We start from the raw sequence: 12,592 nt of genomic DNA, 5'->3' as shown, positions 1-12,592 counted from the left end.
AGACAATAACAATTCATCAGGTATGTTCTCCTGAGGGGTTTAAGGGTAATAATGCAGGCGAGCTTCAGAGAAGCTTGGGGATAAAAGAAAGACATCAAGCCATCTCTCACTCTGGGGAAAACAAAGCCCCCCCACACCTGCAGTTTAAACTCACAGTCATTAACAGGGCTGCCACGGAGATGGGATGGAAAAGCCATGCTACCGACTGATCATGTTTGACAGCATGACACAGCCAACCAAGCTCTGATAATGATAATATATTTTTTATTTTGTTTAACAGCGTTAACACCCAGTTTTGAGGGGATTTTTTTGATTCAGATGTTCTGTACAAACATCAGGGAATTGAGAGAGAGGAAGAGAGAGTAACTGTGTGTGTGTGTGTGTGTGTGTGTGTGTGTGTGTGTGTGTGTGTGTGTGTGTGTGTGTGTGTGTGTGTGTGTACATGCGCATGTACATACATGGATATGTGCCACGCTCCAATGCCAGTCCTTTCCTATATGAACCTTTACTATGTCCTGATCATGTTAAGCTTTTGCGTAGCCCAGTTCAGTATGGAAGAGTGTTTGGAAATGAGACATCACATATATCATTATGACAGCATGCCAACTATATTCTGTTCCATTTCCTACATAGCTACTGGCATCAGCAGAAAGGAATGGCTCAGATCCATAAAGAGAAAACTCCGTCAGGCTCAAGGGAGAGGGGAGCACAGTGAACAGATACTGTATTATGCCATAATAGATCCAGAATTAATTTGACTTGCCTCCGGACAAATCCAAACTACAAGCGATTAGCATAGTGTCAGTTAAAGAAGTCAAACCCTCCGCAAAAGTCCATAATCAGGATGTTGTACTGATGCTTCCATCAAATTCACCCAGTCACACAACAAACTGAAAAGTGAATTAGAAACAAAAAATGACCCCACACTCTCTGACAGGCAATCAACATCAGGTTTTAAATGGTCTCTCCTGTCTATGTCTGAAAGACTGAAATGTCTTTGCTCAGACATAAGAATGTTAAGAAGAGAGATGAAAGTAGTAACCAGATTAATAAAATTATTCAAATTATTGATAATGAGATTATTATAGCTATTGTATGCTGTGTTTGTTGGCGCCTCGATATTTTATAAACGGTGTAACTTCCCGGCAGTTTACTTATTGAGAACAGCATAATCAAGCTGAAGCGCAAAGGCAGCAAAGCTGTGGATGTGCTTCAGAGTGAGGGTCAACAGATCAGAAACTCATTAACATTCATTTTTTAAAATCAACACTGCCAGTGGAAATATCCAATACATACTTTGCAAGACTTAGACAAAGTCCTGGAACAACAAACAAAACATCAGCAGGATCTGAATTTGAAATAAAAGGAAAGCATTCTCTCTAGAGCCTTTAATACACTGGCCACATAGTAGATTCTGTAAAAACAAAGTAATGTGGTAAATAAGCACTTTGCTTGAAACTAATTGCAGTAGTTGACTATTAGTATTCATTACATGAGTTAAGCAATGCAGCAGTTCATCCATGCAGTAGAAGGAAATGTTGCAAACCTTGGCTATAACAGAAACTTGACCTTGCCAACAGCTGTGCTTACTGACTTATGAGATAATTATCTCTCATCCAGCCCTGTTTGTGTCACTGTATTATGGATACAGCTGCACTAGGGCACTCTTTCAGGCCTTGTGCCCCCAGGACACTTTCAGTCAAGTCAAAGCATGCAGAACAGCCATAAGACAAACGATCCAGACGCTCCTGTTTGGTGCTGAACAGCCCTGAAATCAAACTTTAAACATCTGTTGGACTTGCCAGTACAGTGAGATCATCTAAACAAGATTATTTTTTAATAGTGGGAGAAAGGTTAAGGAAAAAATGTTACATAAAGGGGAAAACATTAAATATAACTCCCTGAAGAATGTCATAGTCTAATAGCAGGGTGCAGTCAGAGAGTAACATGAACCTACCTCACATTGAACAAACACATTATAATTTACGTGATGTCAAAATTACATGAGTGTCAGAGCAGTGGTACAGATCACCTCAGGACCTGCACAGTATGCTCTCTACTAAGCATGCTTGCTCACTGCACTGGAAATCCATGCACACATGTGTATGGCCCAGCTGTAGTGATTTCCTCCATACTACAGTCGTCAATGCTTGCTTATGAGTTTACTGCCCTTTGGTGCTGCACCAGATCCATACGTTACTTAAGTACTCATATCATACTCCAGACCTCACATGAACTAGCACAGAAGCCCATCCAGACAGGTTTAAGATCACTATCTTGTGGCCTCACTTCCTGGGCATGCATGCTTACAGGCATCATGGTCTATGAGCCACTAGCTGCCCCAAAGGCAGCGTCTGCCTGGCATGGTGCAGTGCTGCTCTAAGCTCATGATACCCAGCACATGATTGAGTCTATACAAATGAGCGTGGAAGGCACCCAGCACTGTTCACCAGCATGCTATCATCAGCAGCAGCTTGTTCACAGTTGTTTACAACTGTAAATTCATTAAAGAAAGGTTCACTGCTGCCATTAAGAGCATGCAGATTGTGCTGACTTTGGCTCTGGTTATTTACTAGTATTTTGCAATAGCCAGCTTAGACATGTTTTAATGAATGGGCTATGACAATTAAATGCAATGAAATGTTCTCTCTGAGATACTCAGGATTAAGGACAGGTAGAGCAAATCATTTTACATATAGTGATTGTAACATATAAAGCCATTACTTCATATTTCCATTTAATGCTTCTGTGGTTTTGCTTTAGGGGTCCAAAGGAATGAAGCTCATATATTTTAGTTGTAGAGCTACTTAAACTACTTTTTACATAGCAGTAAATTGCACAGAAATATGCAAATTAGTCAGACTATTCAATTTATTTCCTCAAAGGTATAGCTTAATATATATAAGGAGAAAATTCACTAAGCTTCCTACAGCTATGTAAGAATGTAAGAACATAAAAGAGAAAGCATAAGTTGTGCATTTAAAATTGATATACGTTATTATTTAGCTACCATGAAAGCAAAACTATTCTCTTCATCATGCAAATGTAAATGCTTCTCTTTATAGAAGCAAGAGCTGCTCTTTAGCAGATTTTGAGACAGTATTTAGTTGTAATTAATAAAGGTACCCAGGAGTAATGGGCTGACTGCATTAAATGATTAATTTCCCTTACAAGTGCCTCAAAATGTCAGGGCATAGTTATAAAGAATCCAGACATGAAGAAAACTACCATGGAAAAAGTGACCTAGTTAAGGCCAGGCATGCTACTAGTTCTTCTTTTTCAAGGTATTTTGTTTAAATCATTGTTGAACATCCAACTTCTCTTACATTGTTTCCCATGTTTAATAGACAATATTCATATTTTTGCTGCATGACAAATTAAATACAAAACATTGTCTTCAGGGGAAATCACAACAAATGTCACACCAGAAGTTCTCCTAGCAACCTTAATCCACCTCACATCTTCCCTTCACTCCTGTGGAGCTACCATGCAGGGAGTTAAGTTCCACACCTTATCTAACATGTATTGCTTCTGGATGCTGCTGTAGAGCTCGGTTAGCTGGATCAGGTGAGTCAGATTAGGGAAGCAACTAAACTCTGTGGGAGACTTCTGAAGCACTGCCCTGAAGATACCTGATCCGTTATTGACAACTTAAATCAAATGTTGTATGAAACTTGAAATATGGTTTAAAACAACTACTGAGAAAATCTTGTAAAGCAACCTGGAGCACAATACTTCAGCACATGTAGAAGGGCATCTTCAGATGGCTCGAGGTCACAGTGACAACAGTCACCAGTTGAGATCACACCCAGGGCCTGTGTATCAAAGATCTCAGACTTCTTGGCCTCAGTTTTCTGGGCAGCAACATTGTCTGAACAATTACTGCCATCATCTAATTTAGTAGAAAGACAGCATTTTTTTTTTGTAAGCCAGTCATTTTGTTCCCATAAATCATTTAACCACAGAGACATGACCAAGCAGAATTTCTCTGTTTCTGCCATGTTGAATTCATGCAGTCAAACTGGCTTTACTTAGTCTTAAGATCTAAATACTTGTAGTACTAAGGGTTATCTAAGAGACAAATGAGGGTGACTGAGTCTAGGAAGCATATTTAGCTAAAGAAGTTATTATGTGAATAACTGCTACATCATTATGAACACATTCTATTTGCAATAGGGAGTCACAATCCATGCATTCCATTATAAAGTCTAGTGCATGGTGCAAAGGGGCTGACAGCTAATGTATGATTGTTTAGCTGTACAAAATTAATATCATCTATGTTTTAAATGCCAATGTTTACTGGATGCCATCAAAGTGGTCTGCAGACAATAGCTCTGTTCAGCAGATGGAATGTGGATCTAAAAGAGACCAAAAAGGAATGATTATCAGTCAGGATGTTGCAAGTGCCTTTATTTACACTAGGAATACATTTCTGTGTAACAAACTCAGAGAAAATTACCTAGTGCCTTTACTAAATCTGCATCAACATGCGCAAACACATCTGTATGGATTTATTCATGCACAATGAACCTTGCGGGGGACAATGTGATGCTGGATTAGGATATTATATTTAAAGGGGATAACTTATTACATGTCCTTTAATATAAAAAAGTACAACGCAGCTCATTCATATAACTTAACTTCACCAAATACAGAAAGTCTTCTACTGTAGTGATATAAAAATCCCACATTCAGTAGATCACTAAAGAATACAGGTTCTAATGCCAGGGAACCAACTCTCCAGCTACCAGGTCTTTTTTGTTCATTTTCACAAAGCCCATATCACAGAATAAACGTTCCTTTGTTACAATGTGTTGACTGTTACTACCAACTGTCTTTTTTCACTGTATGAACTTCCACAGCCCCCACAGCTCCTGAGGTGAAACCAAAAAGCTTGTATCAAGGAAGCTGTCACATGCATAGAAAACACAGTATTAAAAGTGTAGAACAAATGCCAAAACTGCATAACATTGAAAAGAAAGTGTCTGATGGCAGGTTAAAATGCAAACCATTCTGAAAGGCCTCCCTGTTAATGAAAATTAAGTACTAGACTGAAGTATGACCCACTTAGCTACTCCACAAAGACCACAAGACATTTACATCCCTCTACAATATTGTGGTATAGGAAGGCTGCCTGAAGTCTGTAACAGTGTTCCAAAGAATACAGTGAATAAAGGTGAAAAGGTCAAGAGGTAAGCATGTTCACTTTTCAAAAAGACTCAGTATATCTAACTTCTTCATGGCCTGTTACACTTAAGTAGCTTCTATATTATACAATTCAATCTAATTTCTGCTCCGCTGCTTTTTAAGAGTCAGTGGTGAGAAGTCAAAAATATGAATGGCTCTGAGGTTTGAAGTGAATAAAGCACATAAAGGAATGAAGACGTGTAGCACACTGGCTTTCTACACCTCGTGCAGAGGAGTCAAGAAAAGCTTGGAGAAACCCATCAATTTCCTACAATAGTCTCTAACATACTAATGAGTCGCAAGTTATTATCATTAAAATATTCACCCTAACTTACACAAAAGTGAGTGCACCTTACATTATTGTAAATATTCGATCATTTCCAATCTTTCAACAACTGCACTGTTTCACCAGACAACCTCAGTGTACAAAACGAAGGACACCATGAAATATTTATTTATTTATTTATTGGGGGGTTACGGAGTTGGTTATGTCATGTGACGCAACCTCGATCGTCAATCAAAATTAAATAAGAAATAAATAAATAAACTAATGTGCTCTCTCTCTCTCTCTCTCTCTCTCTCTCTCTCTCTCTCTCTCTCCTCTCACACACACACACACACACACACACACACACACACACACACACACACACACGCGTCGAATATTGGGTTTACTGATTTTGTTAAACCAATATTCTGATTTCTACTCTCTAAAAGTCTCACTCCCAATCCAACACATTATACGGTTATTTTGGCGTGGCAGTGCCATTAATATTTGAAGTCGCAGTGTGGGTGGATTCTTCAGGAAACTTGAACTAGACAACGTGTCTCGGTTCATTTAATCAAAAGTATTCGCTCGTTACTCTTGTTTATTGCGCGCCTTGCAAATATTTAGTTTCAGTGATTTCAGTTAATGCATGTTGTTCTCTTTTCAGTGCAATGCAATTTGTCGGATAAGGCAACATCTCAATCTAATATTAATGCGGTGCAGCTTTGCAATTATGTGACCACGGCAAAGTAACTTTAATTGCTCTCTGTCGCGTCTAGGGTGAACAACTATCGTTAGCATTAATGGAAAATATTTGTACGTTTGGCTTTCAATTGCACTAACACTTGCCGAACTAAGAATCCCCAAAGAATCCCAAAAGCAACTTCTTAAGAGGTAAGGTAAGGATGCTAGAGTAGCGGTCTAATCACTCGGCTGAGTTAACAGTGGGAAGGGTCTATTACGCACAACTTCAGAACGCCTTATTAAGATTTCATATATATATATATATATATATATAAATAAATAATCTGATTGCGTCACGGCCAAAGATCAAAAGGTGACGTGTTGCTTATCGTCAGTTGTCCAACAATGCGAAAGTAGGTAAAGCAGTAAAAGGACAGCAAGATGTATTAATTATGTAAGTATTTAAAACGATTGCATTCTCTTAGGTTATTCTCTTTAGTCAATTGATATCCGGATATTTTAGACCGTTCCACTGAAGTGAGTGACTTTGACCATCCCCCCAATCTAATCGAATGTATGATTTAAAGCAGCAGTTATTTTTTAAAAACTATTTCCAATTTAGTTTAGTATGAAGTATCAAAACATTTCAAGAGTATTTGCAAAATGTAGTCTATGCATGCATTTTAACTTAACATTTTTTACATATAAATATAAAATAAAATACACCGAATATCGTGTAATATTCTGTGTAATATTACCTGTTGTACAAACGATGAAATTAGCTTGAAGAATGATAAATATTTCCCACATAAAATCCATGTTTTATCTTCATTCCAGGTACATTGCGCACAGAAATACAGCGATCAATTGCAGATGTTGAGTCCACCCAGTCTCTTTCCTGGTGCACACCTTCCACAAGGTACTCTCCAAATCAGACACATAGTAGATTTATCTTGAAGACATGATGCGCATTTCAAACCAAACTAAAATCCATGCAGGACCACACACCAAACATATAAAAATTCGAATAAATTCCTCAGTGTGACCACTTCAATCGATGTTTCGTTGCGCCCCACGAACCTCCATAAAAGCACTTCAACGTTCTTTACCTTCCCGGAAAAGCTTTCAGACGCGTCTCGTATCCCACGACATGATGGATCCGCTCATCTGATCCTGCGAAGAAAAAGCAAAACTGAATGGGACTAAACGTGCGCACACAGTGAGCAAGGTCGGCGCTCTACGGGAGAGCTCCAATTTTAACTCAGCCGACTCTCAAACTCAAGGTAGTAATAGAGCTCACAGGACCTCGCGTTTAGCTGGAAGGGGGCGTTCTACTCTCATATTCACGTTGCAGTACAAACGAACAGACTACACACCTTCGCGCTTGCAAGATAACGTGCGTGTGCATGAGCGAGCTTTAACTAGGTCTTCATGGATTGCTCTTCCTGCAAGCCTACTCTAATGTGACAATAGGATAAGGAACTCCGGCAGCGCTTAATGCACTGAGATCAGATTAACGGAACTCATAATTAAAACCTGAATCACCCTTAACACCCTGTACACTGCACAGGAAGAAACAGTAACACGTAATGGGCGACTTTTACGTTTTGCAAAAGAAATCGATCGATTGACATTTTTGTGAATAATATACTGTATCGATCTTTATACACGCCTGTATTAAGATGAAGAAGAAGAAGAAGAAGAAGAAGAAGAAGAAGAGGAAGAGGAAGTGTTAATGCTTCATCAACACATGTGCATGCAACAGTTGCATCCATCATCTACTATGTTTACAGACATTTTCCCACATCCAGATTAAGCCTAAATCTAAAATTAATTTTCAATGGTGACTCTCAATTGGAATTTAGTGCAGTTTAGTCCAAGATGTTTAATCTATGTCCAGAAACCGACCCCTTGAGGTGATAGGTATAATAGGGTCTCAGGTGCTTCTCAAAACATTCATATTCCCAAAACAATGCTTCACCTGTCTAAGGTCATTAACCTGTATAAAGAGAAAACATTACTAAAATAAAATGGTTACAAGAGGCCTTGGTTAGATTATATGATTGTGCTTCATGATCTGTGATTCCTTGTGTAAGTTGTGATACCTTTATATGTCAGATGAATTCATCTTATTTTATTAGTGCATATGATAACAGTACATCTAGTCTATGTGCTTCCAAGACCATCATAATACACATTTAGGCAAATCTGAAAATATGGTTTTGCAGACACTCTGAGTTTTGTACTAAATCCCTGTATCAGTAGTGATTGACTGCTGAAATTATAAGCAGTGCATTAAAGGACACTGCTTATAAAAGCAAAAATCTGAAAGCCATTGTCACTTGTTTTTCTTATTGAGGTCACTTTGTTTTTGTGTTAGGCCTTTAAGCCTCAACATGAAAAATCACAAAGAGGCTTCCTATGTGGTATCACACAATAATGCAATAGCCCAGTAACCCAAGATGTTTTTATAATGACATACACATCAGACCTATAAGTTTATGTATGTGGGGCACAAATACAGTACTGTGTCTAGAAATTCTCCAACCCAAGAATTTGTACCTGCTGTCAGCATCTTTTTTCTCCATGACGCTTTTTTATATATTAAAAAATTATTTTCTTGCAAATGTTTTACCAAATAAAAACATTGCATTTGGTACATATCTATCATACAGTTCATGTATATAGCAAATTTCATAAATCTTTTCTTTGACTTTCCAGATCTTCACACAGCCTGTTGGGAGACCAAACAGGACTGACTATACTTAGAACTTGTTGGCTAGTTTGTTTCTTAGGTCTCACCCAATTGCCCCAGTTGGCTAATAAAGTGACAATGACCCAGAAATTGAGTATTTCCTCATAAGCCTACAAGAAAAAATCATTTTAATGTGCCATAGCACATATTTTTACAGATTTGTGTGGCTAGATATATTCTGATTTATATTTGCATTTTATCCACGGATCTTTATTTTTTTAATTTATTATATTCATGCATGCATTTGTTTCTACAAATGTGTTCTCTGATATTTTCTATTGAGTCCAGATGTAATGTTATTTACTAGAAGTAAACTGAAAAAGTATCCTTCGCAGTCATGCTACTGCCATATCTCCATGGTTTTATTCCAGCTGTGGTTGGTTTCACTGCTTCATTGTGGAAGAGGCACATGATGACAATTGTTATTAAATCCCATAACACTGAATTTATGTGTAAATGTATTGTTTTTCCTGTCAAAGGACTGCCATTGTAGATTTCCACAGCATTTCAGTATTTTTCTGCAAAATCACTATGACCAAAAGTGATGAAGTGTAATATAAAGGGGTTGTGGTAATTAATATCTTGTCAGCCAAACTCCATTTGCTTCTTAACTATCTCTACTAAGTGCAATGGCTGCACAACATGTTAAGACAGCAGTAAGAGTAGTTTATGACCCACATGACCATGCTTCTGTTAATTATTAGGTGGAGACAAAACATTCATTGGCACCTCTCCTTGCAGTCCTTATTTACACAGACCTCCTTTTTTACATTTTTGTACCATTCCTCGTACCATTTGCAGTATGCAAAGTGGGCAAGGGATGAGTTGAATCACTTTGTGCCATCATGCAAATACCAATGTGTTGCAGCGCTATATTAGAGATGAAATGGTAGCCTTGTACACCCATGAAAACAGGCCCCATCATCCCCTTTTCTAGTTGTACCATAGAAACAAGCATAAGAACTCTTTCTGTCATTATTATCTGCAGGCGCAGTAATTCCAGTGCACCAAACCACACAATGTCACTGACAGGTAACCCAGAAAAGATGAAGAGGGAAAGGGAGTATTAATTGGAAGTTTCCCATTAGGACACCAAAGGATAACCTTCCAACAATCAACAGTTGCATGGTTACAAGACATTTTATGTGTTAGAATGGGGGCATGAGGGCATCCCTGTACACTATCATCCAGGAAAAGTCATGGCTTTGATCAATTGGAAGCCTCAGTTCTCCATTCAGCTATAAGAGACACAACACAAACCTTGCAAATGGGAAGTGACACTGACAGTCATGCTTAACAAACCCAGGGTTTATAAAACAGCTCTGGCTTTTAACATGGATCAGATTTTTAATGATTTGCATCCAGTCACAATAAGGACTTCTGCAGTTCAGTTGACTAGGATTTTGCTGATTGATGGCAATAATTATGATCAAGCCTATGTGGACATAAATGACTGAACTTGTAATGTAAAAATCAAAGCATATTAGGTCTCCTGCATGATTTGACTTTGACGATAACCTCATTAAAAAATTAAGTAAAAACTTTGGAAGAATAGCAAATGAATGGGGGAAACTTCAATAACTAATAATGACTATAAATTTTCCATAGCAGCATACTGACTTTCTTAGCTACAATTGTCTATTCACCTTCTGACACAGTCATAGCATTTTGTCTTTTATATAGAATGTGTCAATCAGTGCGTTACTTCTGTGAAGATTTTCTATGCAAGAAAATTGCTTGTAGCATGTATAAAATGACTAATAATTATAACTCACGCTGAGCAATGCAGATGACTCAGTTGCGTTGTTTTGATTAATATTTTCCCCAGTGGACCCAAGACCTAACATGTCACTCACGCTTCATATTCCATTTCCCATGATATACACAATAATGGGATGTTATTGCACTCATCTGGCTTATTTGTTGTAGAGAGAGGTTTCTAAACATAAAGTACAAGCCTTGACTGCAAATTACAAACATTGTTCACAGCACTTATCTATTATGCTTTCAATAAAAATGCAGGTTGTATTTGTTGAGAGATCTATCCTTGGTTTACATGTATTAAAAATTAAACGAAATAATGAAAGTCATTTTTTTATTCCAATGGGACAGTAATCACAGGGCACAACATGGTTTATATTCTAGATTGCACACTTCAAAACCTAACACTGAATTCATAGTAAAAGAGAAAGAAAGTTTTGTTCACCCTCTCTGGGTCGCTTGTGAATAGATGAATGTTGATCAAACAGAGGAAGAAAAATTGTCTCTAGAAATTGTACTCTTCTATCAGTCAACAAATTGTGATGTGCTTAAAAATACCCAGTGCACCTAAAGCCCATCAGGATTAGTAGAGCTAATGGGAATTGTTTTATCCCCCACACAGCCACATTTGTTTTATCCACATGACGCCTCATTTGTTTTCTGTGGATTTTTTAGGCTTCCCTTCAGTAACTGAAGCAAGAGCATGTGGTTACTCAATTACATAGTTGACTGACAATCAGTTTTTGATTATCCTTATCTTGATGGCCATTTGTTCTGCTTGACAGCTCTTTATGCTTGGTAAGTCTTTAGAACTTAAGGTGGTTATTATATTATATTAGGTTTCTGCTTTCACGTGGTACCTTTTACATATCTAAACTAATATTTTTTGCCTTAAATTTAAAAGAAACCATAGCAATTAATCATGGTGATCCTCATATCACAGGAAATCCTGCAATTGTTTGTATACCCTTAGTGTCAATAGCAGTTAATTTTCTGGGCAAGGATTATGTTTATTTCTGGATTGTAGGATTTTCAACAGAGAATGTTTTCATCAGCAGCATTATTAGTTTATTACAAGGCTTCTTGTGTTTATGACTCACATTGTGTAATATATAAAGACAATATTGATCTGAGATAGAGACAGTGTGATACCTCGACATACATGTTACAGTTCCATATGACAAACATGCATAGACTGAATCACAGTGCTATTCTGTCACATGGTTTGCATTTACGCAATTGCTCTTTGAGAGTCGTCTTCCTACGCACCACAGAGACTGTGGGCAGTGTTCCTTTAGTTATTCGCCCTGTAGGACTCCCAATGCTCATTGCTTTTTAGAGAAATCTAACACCTACATCTAAAAATGTGTTTCACCCACACACCATTTGGTATCTCAAACAAGCAGAACAATAAGCTTCATGTTATTTCTCCATTACAGGGAGATATATGATGGCCCCATCTATGTGCACTTCACGGTTTTTATAGCATTTTTATTCATCATCATTAACATGCATAGGTATTCTGCAATCCTATAAATGTGTTCACTAAACACTCAAACACCGTCAGCCCAATCTGCACTATTTATGTCACTAAGACATTTTTAAAATTGAGACATAATGAGAAAATGTTTCTAATTCTAATAATTCTAATAATTTTTAATGTTTCAAAGATGCACACTATCTTCTACTGAGTCAGGCAGGAAATGACTGAATATAATCTGAGTTTGTTTTAGTAGGCAAGATGACATTGACCTATTTTCTGATGGTAATTCACACAGAGCAGCATTAAACTGGGACACCTGCCTTAATTCTGAGTTTTTCAGATTAAATCATGAGTGCAGATTATCTGATTTTAACCTAAGAGCATCAAGGACAGAGGAAGGATTACAGGTAACTATAGAATTCCAACTCACTGTTTTATTTGGACTGGCCAAAGG

At 37.6% G+C, this 12,592-nt stretch overlaps 1 protein-coding gene across 1 annotated transcript in view; it reads right to left on the bottom strand.

Moving 5' to 3' along the window:
• Nucleotides 1-7,414, bottom strand: part of ca10a (carbonic anhydrase Xa) — a 90,235-nt gene extending 82,821 nt beyond the window's left edge. Inside the window, exon 1 of the mRNA XM_027008373.2 lies at nucleotides 6,898-7,414. Coding sequence (XP_026864174.1) covers nucleotides 6,898-6,958 — 61 coding nt within the window. The 5' untranslated portion in view covers nucleotides 6,959-7,414. The remainder of the gene's footprint in view (nucleotides 1-6,897) is intronic.
• Between the last annotated feature and the right edge of the window lie 5,178 nt (nucleotides 7,415-12,592).

Source organism: Electrophorus electricus, chromosome 14 (genome assembly GCF_013358815.1).
Source record: "Electrophorus electricus isolate fEleEle1 chromosome 14, fEleEle1.pri, whole genome shotgun sequence".
NCBI classification, from domain to species: domain Eukaryota; kingdom Metazoa; phylum Chordata; class Actinopteri; order Gymnotiformes; family Gymnotidae; genus Electrophorus; species Electrophorus electricus.
This window is presented reverse-complemented; position numbering and strand designations above follow the sequence as displayed.